The sequence below is a fragment of the Muntiacus reevesi genome, chromosome 22, assembly GCF_963930625.1.
Source record: "Muntiacus reevesi chromosome 22, mMunRee1.1, whole genome shotgun sequence".
In the NCBI taxonomy this organism is placed as follows: Eukaryota; Metazoa; Chordata; class Mammalia; order Artiodactyla; family Cervidae; genus Muntiacus; species Muntiacus reevesi.
Window position 1 is genome coordinate 13198350 of NC_089270.1, and position 20032 is coordinate 13218381.

The 20032-nt window shown below is 46.7% G+C and overlaps 1 protein-coding gene across 5 annotated transcripts in view; it reads right to left on the reverse strand.

The window, feature by feature from the left end:
- EVC2 (EvC ciliary complex subunit 2) overlaps positions 1-20032 on the reverse strand; it is a 149957-nt gene that overhangs the window by 112665 nt on the left and 17260 nt on the right. For all 5 annotated transcript variants that reach the window (XM_065914640.1, XM_065914639.1, XM_065914643.1 and 2 more), the window contains exons 5-7: positions 19654-19840; positions 16902-17011; positions 11887-11940 (exon numbers count right to left, since the gene is read on the reverse strand). In XM_065914640.1, coding sequence (XP_065770712.1) covers positions 11887-11940; positions 16902-17011; positions 19654-19840 — 351 coding nt within the window. The remainder of the gene's footprint in view (positions 1-11886; positions 11941-16901; positions 17012-19653; positions 19841-20032) is intronic.

Below are 20032 nucleotides of genomic sequence, written 5' to 3' on the forward strand. Positions count from 1 at the left end.
CGGCTAGGTTAACTCTTCTGCACACTGGCTACTGCGCTACACTCAAACAGTATCTCAGCACCTGCTTCCAGAGAAGCCAACCCGCGACAGCAAGTTTAATTCAAACTGGCTGCAGATCCCAACGTCCAATGTTCAGTTGACAATAGCCAAGACATGGAAGCGACCTAAATGTCCATTGACAGATGAATGGATGAAGAAGACATATGCAATGGAATATTCTTCAGCCATTAATAAAGAATGAAATAATGCCATTTGCAGCAACATGGATGAATCTAGAGATTATCATACTAAGTGAAGTTAAATCAGACAAAGACAAGTATCATATGATACAGCTTACAAGTGGAATCATTTTAAAAAATGATACAAATGAACTTATTTATGAAACAGAAATAGACCCAAAGACATAGAAAACAAACATGGTTACCAAAGACGTGAGGGGGGTAGAGATAAATAGTTCGGGACTAACATATACATACTAATCTATATAAAACAGATGACCAGTAAGGACTAACATATACATACTAATCTATATAAAGCAGATGACCAATAAGGACCTACTGAACAGCTATACTCAATATTTTGTAATAAACTATAAGGGAAAGGAATCTGAAAAAGAATATATATATTCTTTTTAAAAATTTAAAAAAGAATACATATATGCTATACCCCTGAAATTAACACAACACTGTAAATCAATGCACTTCAATTAAAACAATGGTTGCAGATTATGGGAACACTTAACACATTATTTAGGAGCTGGGAGACAAGAAACCCACTCCTCATTCCTGGGATCCCAATGCAGGCTGTATGCAGTTAAGGTTAAATTTATCTGACAGATGAACAAGGCCAACTTGACCTTCTAGACAATCAAAGCCAAGTTATGTCAGAACCAGGAGCTCTGGTCCTGATGGTTATTGAAACTTGAATACAGGCATGTTGCCACATACGACTCACCTAGGATGAATCAACCTCTGTCCACAGAGGCTGCTATCAGAGATGGTCAGAAAACCAATTCTGCTTTCAGAGGCAAACACCCTGATTCTAAATCTTACATTTTGATTAGCACCAGATTGAAATGTAAGCTCTCCATTTATGCTGGCAAGAGCCCTCTGAGCCCTGATTTGTGTACCTACCAGATAAGAAAAAAAATCAATACATATGAAAAGCAGTGCACAGAGCTTATATTAAGATACTGATGTAAAAGAGACAAAACGTCTGTGTCTAAAGAGAACAAGACTGTATATCCGTGATCTATTTTCAAGGTTTTTTCTTTCACAGAAGGCAAACATTTTTTTTTTCTTTCCAGCTGTAGGGAGAAGAATGGAGAGGTGAAGGACATTAGTGACGTTTAGTCACCTACAATATGCCATTCCCTGGGTTAGGTGCCTGTAGGGGGTTGAATTGTGTCGTCCATAAAGATATACTAAAGTCTTACCCCCCAGGACCTCTGCATGTGACCTTATTTTGAAATAAGGTCTTTGTAGACATGATCAAGTTAAGATGAGGTTATATGGGATTGTGCTGGGTCGCTCAGTCCTGTCTGACTCTTTGCAGCCCCATGGACTGCAGCCTGCCAGGCTCCTCTTCCCATGGAATTTTCCAGGCAAGAATACTGGAATTGGTTGCCATTTCCTACTCCAGGGGATCTTCCCGACCCAGGGATCAAACCCACGTCTCAGGTCTTCTGCACTGGCAGGTGGATTCTTTACCACTAGCACCACCTAGGAAGCCCACTCCATACTGGATTAGGGTGGATCCTGAACCCAGTGATGGTATCATTACAAGGAGATGGAGACTTGGAGACAGACACACACGGGGAAAAGACCATGTGATCATGGCGGCAGAGATGGGAGTGATGCAGCTACAGCTGAGGAAGGATTTCCAAGAGACACCTGAAACTAGACAGAAACAAGGAAGGATTCTTTCCTAGAGCTTTCGAAGGGAGCAAAACCCTGCCAACACTTTGATTTCAGTCTCCTGGCCTCCGAAATGGTGTGGGAATAAGTTTCTTTTGTTCTAAGTTTTGTGATCATTTGCTGCGGCAGCCTCAGGAAACGAACAAAGTGTGATAGTGCTTTATCTCATTCAACCAATCTTCATCTGATGGGGGATGTATTATTCCCTTTCCATTGAGAGATAAATGGAGATGCAGAGAGTTCAAATAGTTAGTCAAAGTCCACAGCTAAAGAGCAACACAGCTAGCTCTGTTTGACTCTGAAGTCTGTGGTTTCCCCTTGTACATCAGACCACTTACCATTCAGGGGGCTGTCTGGTTTTCTAAACACAATTTTAGTCCCAACCTCCCATACCATGGTAGAAGTTGCTTACATGATGGATGAGAACCAGAAAAAAAAATACTGGGACATAACTTTAGGCAGGCAAGATCAATGTTCTAAAAAAGGCAGGAACAGAACTAACTCATTCTCCCAATCAAAATCTCCCTCCCTCCCTCCCTTTCCTACTTCATGAAGTAGAACAGCTAAGACAGGCCACCTCCCTCCTACTCTTCTTCCAACCTCCACCTTCTCTGAATCTCCACCTTGAGATCTTTCCCTCCTTAATCAGTTGCGTGGGCAAGAGAACTTGAAGAGCAGAGGCAGTGTGGGGAGCAGGAGCTTATTTATTAATAACAACACAGTTGCAGGAATGAATGCCTGTATTTTGGAAGAGGGCAAAGCCAGGCCAGTTCTGCAGACCACACCATCTTTCTCCCCTTCTCTCCGGAAATCTCTACTTTCCGATATGAGATGATAAGTACACCTGGGTAAAGACTGCCTCCTCGGGGCAACCCACTCACAACTCTCACTTTCTTCTTTTCAAGCTTCTTAATTTATCTGTGTTGCTAAGTTAAGCAAGATCCTGCCCCCTTGACTTGCCCACAATGCCTCCACTCTTCAACTTTCCTCCTCCATATAAATGACCAAAGAAGAATGAATCTCAAGATTTTGTTTTATGGGAAGGAAGACGCTCCCTAGAATCACTCAGATCACCATCGTTATCATCACCACTAACATCACCACCAGCCACATCACTATCGCCATTATCACCACCATCATTATAGTTAATATGTATTGACCAGATACTGAGCACAAGGAATGTAATGCACCATGTGCATTACATGTACTATCCATTCACCCCCCACAGCAATATTATAAAGTGGGCATTACTTTAATCCATATTTTCAAATAATAATACCAAATACAAGTAAGTTAAATAGAATGGCCTAAAGTCACAGAGCTCGTAAGCAGTAGGCCCAGGATTCACACTGCAAGGTCTAGACTAATAGCTTTCACACCACAGCTGCCTCCGTAGGGCTCAGGCTCCAGCCTGGCCTTTTACCAGGAGCTGTGCATTGAATTGTCAGGGGCTTGTGCCACTGTGAACATTCTGATACTCTCTCTGAGCACCCAGCTCACCCTTCTAGGGTGTGACTAGTAGGGCAGAATTTTAGAATTCCCGAGTCTCTGGCCAAAAGCCTTCACAGACCCTTCAAAACTATGCTCAACTGTCAACATTTTCATTGATCTTTCACCAGAGGCCAAGAAATTCCTTTCTAACCTTTGCTGTTGTTGTTTAGCTGCTCAGTCGTGTCTGACTCTTTTACAACCCCAGGGACTGTAGCCCACCAGGCTCCTCTGTCCATGGGATTTCCCAGGCAAGAATTCTGGAGTAGGAGGGGTGACATGTGTGGCTGGGGTGAGGGGAAAACCTGAGGACTGGGGCGAGAGGAGAGGCAGCCCCTGGTTCAGCTCAAAGGACAAGGAAGACCTTCCAAGAGGTGACTGTGGGCAGAGGGCAATGAGCCAGGCCAGGAGAAGGGCAAGCCGGGCAAAGAGAAGGGCATGAGCAGGTGGCAAGAGACACAGCCCAGGTCCAACACAGTGGGTTAGTGATTTGCAACATCATCCTATGGACTTACAGGAGATCACAGCAGGGTTTTAAGCCAGGAAGTAACATGGTCAAAACAGTATTTTAGAAACAGAAATCTGGCTAGTATGTGGCTTCAGCCTGGAGGAAGGCAAACCTGGATGACACAGTTCAGGGAGAAATGATGAGGACCACAAACAAGGCTGTGGGAAGCAGCAGAACGTACTTATAAATACCATGGACCTAGGCCCTAATTGCTGGGAAAGACTGAAGGCAGGAAGAGCAGGGGACGACAGAGGATGAGATGGTTGGATGGCATCACCGACTCAATGGACATGAGTTTGAGTAAACTCCGGGAGTTGGTGATGGGCAAGGAGGCCTGGCGTGCTGCAGTCCATGGGGTCAAAAGAGTCGGACACGACTGAGCGACTTAACTTAGGCCCTAATTGGGGGTTCAGCTCTCAGTTCTGCCCCTCACCACATGGAGGAGACTGAGCCTCCCCCTCCCTAAACTGCAGTTTCCACATCTATAAAATAAGGGCAAAAATCTTGCAGGCAAATTCCACTAATCATTTGAAGTACAGATTTCAAAGAGCCTATTTATCTTAAACTTCATTATCTAAGAATAAAGAAAAGGAGGTGGCTCAGTGACCCCAGCCTCCCCATCCCCAGCATCCCCACTAACTTTTCTTCTCATCTCTGGAAAAGAATCATCTGTTATTACCACCTCTTTAATCACATATTAGCTGCTAGCAGATTCCTTTGATGAGTTTCACCATTGTTATTTATGAAGAGCAATGCCAGACCAAAAAAAGACTTTCAAAAGAAATGCTTTAAATGCTTAAAACCCAATAAAAAGTTACACAAGCATGAGGAAAAACTGTTTATACAGTTTGACTTCAATTATGTAAGAAATGCATTCATAGACTTGTGGAAAGCAAAAAACTAGCATGTTAACAATGGTTATCTCTGGCTGCAAGGCTAGGAGGTAATTCTTCTAATTTTCTCCCTGTGCCTGTCTCTCTTTCTCTCTCTGTGTGTGTGCATGTAAAGTGGTGGTTTCTTTAAAATGTCCACAAAGGACATACATTAAATCCCATCCCTTCTCCAAACCAGAAAGAGTCTGAAAGGGAGACCACATTGATTTCCCTAGAAGAGATTTTAGGAGTAATTTCATTAAGATCCTTCCAATGCTTGAGGAAGCAGAAGGGTCAGCCCTTGTCCCACAGCCCTTGAAGGGAAACTCCAAGAGCAGAAACTCTCACAACTCTGGCAGGAGCCAGAGCTTGGAGGTAACCACAGCAGAGATAATCACACACACTAACAGAGCGTTTAAGTTACAATCTAGTGAATGAGGCTTGGATCGCAGAACCACAGAGCATGATTCCATTCTTCAAGATTCGTCATCAAGCTTCAGGACCTTGGACAGTTCCCAGAGTCCCTCGGGACCTAGGAGTTTTTTATTCTCAAAGGAGGAAGTAAAGCTAGGTAATCTTTAAAGTCTCTCCCTGAGCAAGAATTCTACTCTGATGTCAATAAAAATGTATTAAGTGCTAACAAGGGGAATAATCTCAAAGCCACAGAGTGACAAGGTTTATCGGATGTCCCGATGCCACTGAATCCCAGCGAGGGGTGCCACCAGCATGCTTGGGAGATGTGAAGGAATCACGGAGGTAGAGAAAGTTGGTCAGGGTTCCCATAGGATGTATGCGATCTACCCAGAAGACAGGAAAGAAAAGATAAGCGTATGTAAAACCAGAGGGAAGTGGGAAACACAGGAAGCCCACGGCACTGGGATATAGCAGAGGTCACCATTTTTGATGGAGCCTGAATACCACCTAAGGGAGCTGGGCTTTATCAGCAGGCAGTGGGGAGCTCCTCCAGAATAGAAAGTGAGCAGGCTGGTGTTTCAGGAGGGCAGGTGTTGGAGGAGAGCAGGACTGGACAGGCAGGAGGCTGGTGTAGTCATCCAAACAAGATGTAACATGGGGAAGGCAGATATGATGAAATGTCACTGCATGCCTCCAGCCTTCCGTGTGTGTGTGGGTGTGTGTGCATACACACTTAGTCGTGTCCAACTCTTTGCAACCTGATGGTCTATAACCCACCAGGCTCCTCTGTCTATGGGATTTTCCAGGCAAGAAAATTGGAGCGGGTTGCCATTTCCTACTCCAGGGGATCTTCCTGACCCAAGGATCGAACCTGTGTCTCTAGTGTCCCTGCATTGGCAGACAGGTTCTTTATCACTGGCACCACCTGGGAAGCCCTCAGAGTGAAACCCAAAGTCACATGATTTTGCCAGCCAAGTTACAAGTTCCCTCCACTGTGCTGAAGCATACATATTGTAAATCCTTGCATTTGAGAAATTCTCATATCATACATAGCTACTTACAGAGGCATTCTTTATCTTATAAATTAATAGGAGCTCTTTATATATCATAAAAAGCTGGAGTAGGAAATGGCAAGGCTGTATATTGCCAGCCTGCTTATTTAACTTATATACTCAGTTGGACATGACTCAGTGACTGAACAACAAAAATGTATCATAAAGACATTGTTATTGTCATTCAGTCACTCAGTTCTGTCCTACTCTTTGCGACCCCAAGGACTGCAGTACATCAGGCTCCCCTGTCTTTCACTGTCTCCCAGAGTATGGTCAAAGTCATGTCCATTGAGTTGCTATCTAACTATCTCATCCTCTGTCATCCTCTTCTCCTTTTGCCTTCGATCTTTTCCAGCATCAGGGTCTTTTCCAGTGAGTAGGCTCTTCGCATAGGATGGCCAAAGTATCAGAACTTCAGTTTCAGCATCAGTCCTTCCAATGAATATTCAGGACTGATTTCCTTTAGGATGGACTGGTTGGATCTCCTTGCAGTCCAAAGGACTCTCAAGAATCTTCTCCAATACCATAATTCAAAAGCATAATTCTTTGGCACTCAGCTTTCTTTATAGTCCAACTCTCACAAACATACATGACTACTGGAAAAACCATAGCTTTGACTAGCTGCAACCTTTGTAGGTAAAGTAATGTCTCTGCTTTTTAATATGCTGTCTACGTTGGTCATAGCTTTTCTTTCACGGAGCAAGTGTCTTTTAATTTCATGACTGCAGTCACCATCTGCAGTGGTTTTGGAGCCCAAGAAAATAACGTCTCTCATTGTTTCCCCATCTATTTGCCATGAAATGGTGGCACTGGATGCCATGATCTTTGTTTTTTGAATGTTGAGTTTTAAGTTAGCTTTTTTTACTCTCCTTCACTTTCACACTTTCATCAAGAGGCTCTTTAGTTCCTCTTCACTTTCTGCCCTAAGGGTGGTGTCATCTGCATATCTGAGGTTGTTGATATTTCTCCCAGAAATCTTGATTCCAACTTGTGCTTCATCCAGCCCATCATTTCACATGATGTACTCTGAATATAAGTTAAATAAGCAGAGTGACAATACCCATGATTTTCCTCAATTTTTTTCCCCATAGCATATTAACCAAGATTTACTTTTTACAAACTGTTTCCTCTATTTAGATTTATATCTATTGAGGGAATTCATCTTCATTTTTCTTCCAGAAGATCCAGTCAATTGCTCCCCAAATTAATAAATGAAACATTCTCTCCCCATTGAGTTGAAATATCATTTTACCAGATACACATATGTGTAGATACTCTATTTTGATCCACTGGTCTAATCTGTCTTGCAAGGCCTGCATATAGTGTTAACGCAGCTTTCTAATTTTTCATATCTGACATGGCAAATCTTCCTATGTTATTCTTCATTTCAACAATTTCTCATCTAGCCTCATAAATTTATATTTTCAGATGAAAGTTTGATTGATTTGATCACATTCCTCCCCCCAATTCCACTATTATTCTTACAGGAATTACACTCTAAATGAATTTGGATGACATACCAATTGGTTTAAATGTCTCGCTCTTGATTAGATCCAGATCCTTGGAGTAAAATACGGTGACTTGTTCTCCCAGTGCCTGGGCAGGATGCCCAACTTTACTATAAGAAGCTGGAGTGAATCAGAACACCTCCACACAACTATTATATACAGGATGGATAAACAAGGGCCCACTATAGAGCACAAGGAACTATACTCAATATCCTGTGATAAACATAAAGGAAAAAATATGAAAAAGAACATGTATGTATAACTGAGTCACTTTGTGTATAACAGAAATTAACACAACACTGTAAATCGACTACACTTCAACAAATTTTTTTTTTAAAAAAAAAGAACACCTGCACTCAATGTCCAGCACAGGGTGGAGTGATTATTTTCTTCTCTGTTCATTCCGGAGGCAGAGAGGACTTCTTGGGTCCTTAGCTGATACATGTCAGTTTCACCCTCAAGAAATTAATAAAAAATTAAGGAAGTAACAGGGTCTCTTCCAAGTGTTGCAGATCCCAGTTTATATAATGGGTTACATAATGTCTTTACTTTGTATTGGGTTGGCCAAAATGTTAGTTCAGACTTTTTGGCCAATCCAATATTTTTTTACCTGCTTGATGAAAATGTCAGAGGAGCTTATACCTCACTGCCAAGCTCTCCTGTTCATCAACACATGTTCCTAGTATAACGACATTACCTTCGCAGGTGCCCAAGCCAACCCTGGTGCCTCACACAGTTTACCTGGAAAGGGCCATTGCATGCACCCTAATGATGCCAGGCGCTGTGCGCGCGCGCGTGTGTGTGTGTGTGTGTGTGTGCGTGTGTGTGTGTGTGTGTGTGTGTGTGTGTTAGATGCTCAGTCGTGTCTGACTCTGCACCGTGCTTGCACCCTGTAAATCTTGGTTCACGTCCAACCCACAGTCAAACAAGCTTAACCTTGATGTCAGATCTCCAGCTGCATATTTTAGGAACCTCTCCTCCATCTTTAGTTAAGCCTTTTCTTTAAGATCCAGCTGAACTCTTACCTCTTCCAAGAGGCCTGCCATCCACCCAGTCCACTCAGCTCCCCTGCACCTTGTCAGTACTCCTTGCATCTATGATCTACATGTTCAGTTACAACCTCACAAACTCAGTCACAGCTGATATACATTGTTTGGCCTTTTTCCCCTTGTTTAATGTCACAATGTGGGGGGACGGATGGTGGTTGGGACGGTTGGGTTGGATGGTGGATGGGTAGTCTGCATCTCCAGGCTGCCACAGACTCCACTACACCTTAGAGTCTTCCATAGGCCTGAATTACACACTTGCAGCACCGGTGTGACTCTCATGGAAACTGAGCTTGAGACTCTGATCCACAGCATTTACACACAATTAATACAGAACAACAGCATTGTTTGCATGTTTCATAATATTGATGGGGCTTATTGAACACTTACAGAATGACAGGCACTGTACTTAGTACTTTGCCTGTCTCAATCCATTTACTTTACACCCTATAAAGCAGGTATTGTTATTATTCTCATTTTACAGCAAGGAGACTGAAGTCCAGGGAGGTGAGTAGCATGCCCGGTGTCACATACAATCAGTGGGGGAACAGGGATTCAAAGTCAGGCTTCTGGTGTAAAAGCTAATTTTCCCCACAACACTAATTTTCCCCACAAATTTTCCCCCCAAATGCTAGTTTTCCCCACTAATTTTCCCCAAAAGCTAATTTTCCCACAACAACAGGGCCATCACTGACACATGTCTCGTCTCTCCACTTCATGAACATGGTCCACAGGCAGAGATCACCTGACCCAGGGACCAGTGCAGCTGAAATCCAACCCACTGCTCCACCACCTAGCCTTGCATCCATGGATCTTGAACAGGCATCTGGAGCAGGACTCCCAGAGGACAGAAGTCTCAGGCCTGTGTGTGAATGCCCTTCTCCACAGCTGGTATTAGAAAAGGATTTGAACCTGGGAGCTTTGGCTCCAGAGCCCTGCTGTCTGCAGCCTGGGGGGCCCCCTCTTCCTGCTTTTCCTGAAGGCAATGTGTGAGCCAGATGCAGCCCTGAAGATCTGGATATGGTGCGTCTCCATCCTCATGAGAGGGTCTGGGCCATGGAGGTGAAGTGAAAGTTGTTCAGTCGTGTCTGACTCCTTGCGACCAGATGAGCTATACAGTTCATGGAATTCTCTAGGCCAGAATACTGGAGTGGGTAGCCTTTTCCTTCTCCAGGGGATCTTCCCAACCCAGGGACCAAACTGGGGTCTCCTGCATTGCAGGTGGATTCTTTACCAGCTGAGACACAAGGGAAGCCCAAGAATACTGGAATGGGTAGCCTATCCCTTCTCCAGTGGATCTTCCCAACCCAGAAATTGAACTGGGATCTCCTGCATTGCAGGCAGATTCTTTACCAACCAAGCTATCAGGCCATGGAGGAAGGGTCCATAAATATTGATTAAATGAACGTTCTCTGACCTTTATTGCAATCATGCAGCCATCAGTTACCTCCTCCGCTGAGGGACAATCACAGGCATTGATGACAATCAGCCCAATCAGGGTTCTTTACCTGTCGAGGGCCATCCACAATGTAGGGCACAGTAGGGGACGCATGGACCAGCCAGGAGAACTGTCTACACCTGTGTGCCTGCCTCGGGTTTTGTTCCTGCCTCTCTGTGCAGGAATTCAGCTTGCTAGGAGGCAGTGTGGTCCACCGCCCAACAGCAGGGTTCTGGAGCCGAAGGGCCTGAGTTCAAATCCCGTTCTAACACCAGCTGTGCAGAAAGGCACTCACGCAGCGGGCCTGAGGCTTCCGTCCTCTGGGAGGCCTGCTCCAGATGCTGGGCCATGGCTGGTATCTGGGAACTCGGATCTCAGAGGGTTCCCACCATCCCCTGATAAGTGGGGTTCATGGGGCCTAAACTGCTGTGCATACAGTGTGGTTTACACTCAACACACACTGTTCTGCCGGCAGCTGCCAGGCACTGGGTCTCTAATGACTTCCCTGATGGACAGCAGTTCACATGCGATCACAACTCCATGCTGGAGGAATTCAGCGTGCCCTGAGTGTCCCAGTGGGAGAGAACCCAGCAAGCCTGTACCTGGGGTCTCTAGAGCCCGTCCCACGTGTCTGTTCCCTGTGCTTACTCTTCTCTGCATCCTTTCTCTATCACACATCAGCCTGGGTACGACAATGTGTGCAGTGCTTTGGGTCCTCCTAGGAAAACTCTGCACCTGGGGGTGATCTCGGGAGCCCCGACACATGGTCATGTGACCTTGGGCAAATGCCTTGACCTGGACATGCCGCAGTTTCCCCATCTAAGAAATGGATGTTCAATCTATCCCCCAAGATTGTAGTGAAGATGTCACGATTCAGCAAATGTAAAATCCTTGGCCTGGCAATTACTGGGAGGCTTCCCAGGTGGCGCTAGTGGTAAAGAATCCACCTGTCAATGCAGGAGGCACAAGAGACATGAGTTGGGTCCCTGGGTCTTGAAGATACCCGGAGGAGGGCACAGCAACCACTCCAGTACTCTTGCCTGGAGAATCCCATGGACAGAGGAACCTGGTGGGCTAATGGTCCATAGGGTCACAAAGAGTTGGACATGACTGAAACAACTTAGCATGCATGCACTGGGGATTTAAGAAATGTGGACTGTGTTTATATGATGAATAAACACTTGATGAACATGTGAATGAATGGATGCATGAGCTGTGGGTGAGTGAATGATGAAGAAAAAGGGAGAAGTGTTCATGGTGGACCACAAAAGCAGGTCTCTAGACCCTGGGAAGCTCTGGGAAGATAAAACATGAACCACTCACTGGCCACGGGCAAACACTGAAGGGCAAGTACCGGCCTGCTGAACAGATGGGTGGGTGGGGCCTCAAGCTGGTCCCAGGCAGTGACCAATCCATCCGGCCCAGATGAAGGGGTATTCAGAAAACCAGCCAGACAGCCCCCAGGCCACACTGGGGAACCCCAGCCCGCAGGGAACCCTGCAGCTTCGGCTCGGGTCTAGGAGGCTAAGGCCAGGGTGGGCCCCTTCTCTTGGCCTCTGGGGACAGCAAGAGACCACAGACCACAGACAGAAGGAGACGCTCTGGGGCATAATGTGGGGGTCCAGCTCAAAGGTTTTCTCTTACCATGTTCTTTTCTTCTGCTGTTATGGAGAAGGGGGCTTTTAGCTGGGTTCTGTTCTAGAAAAAAGCACAAAGAAAGCAGTTCAGTTAGCCAGTTTTGGCATCTGAGACACGGGGTAACATGTGGTCTGTTTCCGACCCACCCACCTGGAGCTACAGTGGGTTCTTGACCGTCGGGGGCAGGGGAGAGGTCAGAGCTGGTGGTGGTCTTAAAGTCACTCCGGGCAAAAGGTCTGTGGAACTGTGATGCCTCCTCTCCCGAAGGCATGTGTGAAATCCAGACACCAGTTTCCCTAACGGCCAGGGAAACACAGGCATCATACTTGGGTGGTGAAACACTTGGAGGCAGGTGAGGTCAGGGGAAAGGAATGACCCTGAGCAACTACCCTCCCCCTCCAGGGTCTGGTCTGCTCCCTCCAGGAACGAGGAGAGAACTGCAGGCTCTGACGTCGCTACGGAGGTCCCCTCTCATTCCAGTACTCTCCACCCCCAAGCCCCAACTGCCTAAACATCCACTCCCATACTTCCTAATACTCCTCTGCTTAGAAAACATAGGGAATGAAAGGTGAGCGTTATGACTGCTATCTGTCCAACCTCGTAGTATCTCAGGAGACCCAACACAAGAACATGCTTCTTTCTGGGGCTGGAGGCAGCATATCTTGCAACTGAAAGGCCCTGCAGTGGAGCGGAAGGAAGCAGATTATGCAGGTTCATGTGGGGCTTCATCATTCTCCAGCACTCTGGCTTTGGACAAGCTACTGGCCTCTCTGTGCCTCAGTTTCCTCATCTGTACAATGGGAATTTTATTCATCTCGTAGGCTGGCTGTGAGGATGAATCAGAAGAGTGCCTTGACCACAAGGAGGAGTGCTATGAGTGTATGAATGTTGTTGGGTGTAGCGGGTGGTGATGGTGGTGGCTGTTATCATCGTAGATAACCTGGTCTGGAGACTTGGAGCCAGAATCCAGTGAGCTAGGAAACCCCTGTTTAATTCTATAATGGCCACTCTAGGGGCATTTTCCCCTGACCTGAGCGATGGTCCACTCAAGGCAAGAAACCCCCTAATCCATGTCCTACAGCTGTTACGGCAGCTATCCTGGGAGCACTGGGGCATCCCAAACCCATCACAGGCCAGCTGGACAAGCTGATAGAGGGAAATAAAAATGCTACAAGTTTTCTTTTCTTTTTTTTTAAGCTTTCTTTTTAAGGAAGGAAATGGATGTGAGAGATGGACCATAAAGAAGGCTGAGCACCCAAGAATTGATGCCTTCAAATGGTGGTGCCAGAGAAGATTTTTGAGAGTCCCTTGGACTGCAAGGAGATCAAACCAGTCAATCCTAAAGGAAATCAACCCTGAATATTCTTTGGAAGGACTAATGCTGAAGCTCCAATACTTTGGCCATCTGATGCAAAGAGCTGACTCACTGCAAAAGACCCTGATGCTGGGAAAGACGGAAGGCAAAAGGAGAAATAGGCATGAGATGGTTAGACAGCGTTACCAACTCAATGGACATGAATCTGAGGGAACTCCAGAAGATAGTGACGGACAGGGAGGCCTGGCATGCTGCAGTCCATGGGGTTGTAAAGAGTCAGACACAACTTAGCAACTGAACAACAATGGAAATTAAAACACACACACACACACACACACACATCTTTAAAGAAGAGACACCTATGAAGCAATCACCTGGCCCTTCCTGTTTCTGAATCGTATGTGCTTCGAAGTGTTTGTGGTGCACCGTGAGTTTCAGAGTCTTCTGAACTAGTGGGTTTGAAGGCTGGCTTCCTCTCTCTTTTCTCTCCCTCTGGGTCCCTCCTTGCTGTTTCTTGACACCCAAGGTCTAAACAGAGAGGGGCTGAAAGTGTGAAGTGTACAGCCCGTCTCCATCTCTTTGCAAAACAGAAACCATCAGCCTACATCCACTATATAAACTTCAAGGCTTAAGAAGCATGCTTTAGAGCACAGCCTGAGGCCGGGAAACAAGGACCACGTGAGGGCCAGGGATGGTTTTCCAAGGTGGGCAGGATGTTTATACAATATATGGCAAGGAACTGGAGATAGATGTTCTAGATTTTTCCCTCTTGACCTCCCTTGCGTCTCTGTCCTGTCTCATGTACCCTTGTATGAATTTGAAGTGCATGTATCTATATGTATGTGCACATGTGTATACATGTGTGTATGCCTGTGTTTGAGTTTGAGAAAGTAGTATCCAGACTCAACACAGTGCATTTCTGACAGTACCTCCCTCCCGTGCTGAGGATTAGAAAGTGGTAACTATTTTTATAGCTCTCATACCATTTTAAAATGTCATAACTGGAAGAGATGAGTTTGAAGGGAATCTTCTGACACCCCCCCCCATTTTGCAAGTGGGAAAACTTGAACTCAGAAACACGGAACCGTTCTAAAAACACAGCGAGGGCAGCATTTCAGTCTCTGAAGTATCAGACACCAAGTCCATGGCAATGTGAAGAATTTCACCCCACTAGGCACCTGCGTTTTACAATAATTCCTTTATTCTCCCATCTGTAGTGTGAGCCTCTTTACAGCCGACAAGCAGAGCAGACCAATGTTCTTATGTGGAGTTAACAAGATTTTCCCTCAGACTTGGATCATTTTCAATTCCAAATACACTGGACCTTCTCTCCATCCTAGAGGAAGGCCCAGGAGTCACCCAAAGAAACTCTGAAGTCCACCTGGGTGAATCAATTAGAGAACGAAGCATAGGAGCTTTATCCAGCACTTATCCGCTCAGCAAACACCAAGCTTTCTAGGAACCTTTTCTAAGGCAGGTCTAAGAAAGGTGATGCTGAGAGTCTAATGCAAGCAGGTAGGAGCCTAGAACACACAGCATGAAGTCTGGAGCTCCATAATCTCCACTCTGTCCACAAAACTGCCCAGTGAGAGCTCTTGAAGGCTTGAAAGGGAAAGAAAACTGAAAGCCACATGCAAATATAAAATCATCGCTTTTATCCCCACAAGAGACGGGAGACATAGAACGGTCTCCCTTTTTATTGATGAGAAACCGGAGGCTCAGAGAAGTCAAAGAAGAAAAGAAAAACACGCCAGCCCAAGAATCATCAGTTCACTGATCTATTCAGGTACTCACTCAGCAAGTAATTACTGAGCACCTACTGTGTGCAGGGTTCTCTTTTTGGCACCAAGAACAGAGATGGGGCGTAAGACCGATGGGGTTTCAGGAGCAACATTCCAGCGGGAGGATGGAGGGTTACTAGGGTGATGGGGTTGATACAACACACACAGGCGCCAAGCAAAGCAATGGACAGGAACCGTTAGGGGGTCACAGCCAGGGAGCCCCGACTCCACGCCTCCCACTGCCCCTCAGCCTCCTCAGGCTCTTCAGGGAGGTGGGAAGCCGCCTTGGCCCAAAGTCCTAATGCCCCATCCAGGGAGCTTTTGATTTCACTGGGTTTCTGCATTTCTCATTGTGGGTTTCTGACTGCTGCCTTTATCTTAAATTTTGATTTTAGCATATCTGATTTCCTGTCCTTTGAAATTCAGATGGTACCTTCTTTCTGGGCCCTTTTATTTCCCTTTTTTAACCCTTCTTTGTCCTCGTTCTTGACTTTGCACTTAATTGTTTTCTGAGACATTCGTCTTTTCTGACAGTTTCATAGGGCTTTCTCATATCTGGTCTTTACCTTTATGGGATCTTTCATTTTATTTAATTTTATCCAGGATTAGTTTTCTTATTGCAGCAGGAACACTGCACACAGGCCTCTCAGCCTTGGATGGAAGGAGCTGGCAGCTGTGAGGTCTGATTTTGGTTTTGCCATGTGACCTGGAGTAGTCATGCTAGGAGCCTCATTTTCCACATCTGTTATGAAAAGGACTTCCTCCAGGGGCTGCAGCCTGAACAAAATGACCAGAGTAGCTGCAATGCAGCAGATCCAGGTTCAGTCCCTGGGCGGGGAAGACCCCCTGGAGAAGGGAATGGCTACACACTCCAGTATTCTTGCCTGGAGAATTCCATGGACAGAGGAGCCTGGCGGGCTACAGTCTATGGGCCGCAATGAGTAGAACACAACTGAGTGACTTACACACACACACACACACACACACACACACACACACACAACTAGAATACAGGCTCCATGAGGACAGGACACATCTCCTTCTCTGTATCCCCGGGGTGCAGAGCACATAGCATGGGCCATGCACCAACCACACTCACCACCTACGTGGATTAACAAAAAAGTGAACGGAAAATGAAAATGCTAGTGGTAATGGGGTTACAGGTTGAATCATGTTCCCCCAAAATCCATACTTGAGGCCCTGACCTCAGTATCTCAGAATGTGTCTGAATTTGGAGACAGAACCTTAATAGACGTGATTAAGGTAAAGCGATGCCATCACAGTGGACTCTAACCCCCCGACAAGTGTCCTTATTAGGAGACTAGGACACAGACACACACGGAGGGACGACCACGTGAGGACACAGGGGGAAGACAGCTGTCTACAAGCCAAGGAGAGAAGCCTCAGAAGGACTCAGCCCTGCCCGCACCTTGACCTGAACGTCCAGCCTCCAGGGCTGTGAACGAACTAATTTCTGTTGTTTGTGAGCCAACTGGTCTGCAGAACCTTTTCACAGCAGCTCTAGCAAACCAGTATCAATAGAAGGTATATGGTTGAGTGCTTATTATGCACAATACATGGTGATGAGCAATTAATATCTATGTAAATAAATTTTTTAAAAAAGAAAAGAAACTACATAGAAATGTGTAAATAAATATGAGAACATGCCAAAAAAAAAAAGAAAAAAGAAATTAATGTCTATGGATGACATATCTCGATAATCAGGTCCATAGAGGTTACAAGGAGCTAAAAGGGAGCCTGGTTCACGGCAAAGTGTGTGAGATTCTGGGGCCCATTCACTAAGCCAGAATTCGGCATCACTGAATTAATGGAGGATGGAAGAAAAGCATGAACAACGGATAACGTGCTCGAGGTTTCTAAAACAACAATGACAAGACAGAAACCACAAGTAACACAGACAATACCGGTGACGAACTCTGGAAGGAGAGCTGGGCCGGAAGCAGCAGGACGTCTCCAGTCCCGACGTCTCTGGCCTCGAGCGAAGCTGTGTAGCTGACCGAGAAGGAGTCTCCAACTGTTCAGAGAGAAGGCACGTGCGGTCAGTAGGGGGGCCCCTGCACACCCCAGACACGGCATCATAGCCCCTTGGATCACATACTTTTTAGCACGGAGAGTAAATCGAGCAGGCGTGCTCTTGGGCCCACTCTGCTTTTACTTGGAAGGGCTGTCAGCAGGTGCAGGGAGCCTTACCTGGGCCCCCAACCCATCCAGAAATGCCTGGGGCTGGGCAGGTCAGCCTTCCTAACTCAGGATTATTTAGCTCATCCACTTAGGAAATCTAGAACCTTTCTGTTTTGTTTGGAGTCCAGGTGGGGAACCTATTTATTCCCACTGATCCGATGCACACAATGAAGGAAAAGTCTTTACAGAACTTTTGGGCAACACTAGCTGCCACTTTGACGCCTCCAGGCAGCCTGGTCCTGGGAGCCCAGCACGAGGCACAGAGAGGCAGCGTCAGATCAGGCCCGGGAGAGGGAGATGAAGGCCACTCGGGCCCACGGAGGGTCCCCTCTAATCTCACGGTCACTGGTTGGTCCTTAATTACACAGAGAAGCTTCCGGAGAAGACAGGGTTTCTGACTCAGGTGGGTCGCCTGCATTGCGGGCAGACGCTTTACCATCTGAGCCACGAGGAAAGCCCCTTAATAAGAAGCCAGGACTGAAACGTCAGCTATCAGGAGAAGGTGCCTCTGCAATAGGGAGAGGTCACACCCCAGGGTGAACCAGTGGGCTCTGGAGTTGTGGGTGGGGAACTCCCTTTTCTTTAGAAGGCCTCCCGGAAGTGGGTGTCACAGCACCCCCAGTTCACAGCTGCAGGGGCTGAGGTTCAGGATGTGCAGAGCGCACGTGTCAAGAGCAGAAGTCAGCGAGTTCATGGGTGAAGTGTGCGGTCCTGGCTCCGAGCAGGTGAAGTGCAGGAGTGGCAGGTGAGTGAGGGGCAGGGAGCAGGGAAGGGTCCTCCAGGGGGACACAAGAGCAGGAGCTGATGCCGAGCTGTGGAAGGAAAGTGTCCAGTTCAGGATGGTAGGAGCATGGACCACACAAGGCCACTGGAGCAATAAAATGAGAGGCAGGCAGAGTGCCAGGCCAAGTCCCCTCGTTCAGAGTCTGCAGTGACTCTGTAAGGCTGGGGGATACATGCCACGTCTGTGCAAGCTCAGAGAAATGCAGTGATTTCCAGAGGCCACGCAGCTCAGAAATGGCCAGGAATCAAGGGAGCTCTGTCTGAGATCGAGTCTGGGCTCTGCTCTCAGCCCTATGTTCCTGTTTCTAAGCACGAGCTTAAGAACTGGGGGGACTCATTTTTACATCATTGAAGAAAGGCACTGAAGATCACTCAGCTGAGATGTACCATGACGGTTTTTACACCATTGCTTAAACCAGCGCCAGCAATGAGGTCACTACTTGCGGGCCAACTTCACTGACAGCTTCTGTCAATAGTATGGTGTTAAGATGGATTCTGAGGTTTCATCTAGACTCAGAAAGAGTGGTGGCATTGATGAGCAACGTGGGCCATGCATATGAAAGTGGACAGGTCAGAAAGAGTCCCAGGCCTATGAGCAGCACTATAGCATCGTGGGTATGGGGTGGATGGAGAAGTCAGACTGAGTTTGTCTCAGCCTTGACTGCCAACCCTGGGCCTTGGGCAAGTTCCTCATCACCTTAGTTTCTACATCTGTAGACAAGGCACCTTCTCAGAATAAAAGAAGTCCTGCCTTCCTAGGAAAACTGACAACTCTGAAGTCAGAGTCACATCTGCATCCCAGAATTATTATTTTTTTTAATTACTTGTTTATTTTTGGCTGTGCTGGGCCTTCACTGATGTGCAGGCTTTTCTCTAGTTGTGGCTAAAGGGGGCTACTCTCTAGCTGTGGTGCATGGATTTTTCATTGCGGTAACTTCCCTTGTTGTGGAGCATGGGTTCTAGGGCGCACGCATTTCAGTAGCCGGGCTCCCAGTCTCTAGAGCATGGGCTCAATAGTTGTGATGCATGAGCTTAGTTGCTCTGTGCTCGTGGGATCTTCATGGATCAGGGATTGAACCTGTGTCTCCTGCATTACTTCCGAGCCACCAGGAAAGCCCCCAGAATTGGTTTTAAATCTCCTTAATTAACCAACGACAAGCTCACTTCAGGAAACACACCTCTGAAAGCCAACCAGTGATGGTGTCATGCTTTGAACGGGAGCTAATCAGCAGCAGAGTTACTCCCGTGAACATAGCTGAAGATGTCAAGAGCACGCTTCCTGGGCTGATGCCAAACCCCTCCCGTATCTGTCCAGCACTTCCCCAACAAGCTCTTCATTTCACTGAGTGATGGTCATTTTGATCATCCGGCTGGTGGATACAGTGGGGTTCACTATAATCTCTTTGTGTATGTTTGAAATTGTTCATAATAAACTTTGAATACATATATTTTAAAAGCTGCTTCCCTAAATCCCACCTCTCTCAACCTAAGTGACAAACCAGCTTCCTGGTTGCAGAATCTGTGCAGGGTCTCCTCCTCTGATGCCCCACCAGCAGATTCCATCATGAGGATCCACGGCAGGAACACAAGTCCCATGTCTGAGAAGACGCCTGCTGCCTATCCCGTGCTCTGTGCGTATCTGTACGTATCTCCATCATGTCCCACACTTAACTTTGTACACGTGGCTATTACCTTGCAGAAACTTCTTCCTGAAAGCCTGGAAGCCTCTCGAGGTCTGGTTTCCAGCCGACTCCCTAACAGTGAGGCCAGTAATGTTGTCCAGTAAGAGCAGGTCAGAGAGGTTGGCAGCTGTGGGTGTCCTGGTGTTGTTCACAAACAGTCGCACGTGGGCTGATGGCCACTCACCCTGCACAGACACCTAGGACAGGAGGGGAAGTGAGGCCAGACTCACTGGTGAGCCCGACTTCCCAACACAAGGCCCCAGCTCGACTTGCACCCACTAGGTCTGCAGGCAGAGGGAAGGGATTACGGTCTCACGAAGGTTCTAGAATTTATCGGGTCTGATATCAAACACCCTGGAAGAATTTTGAACCCCTCTTGACAAGCTGTT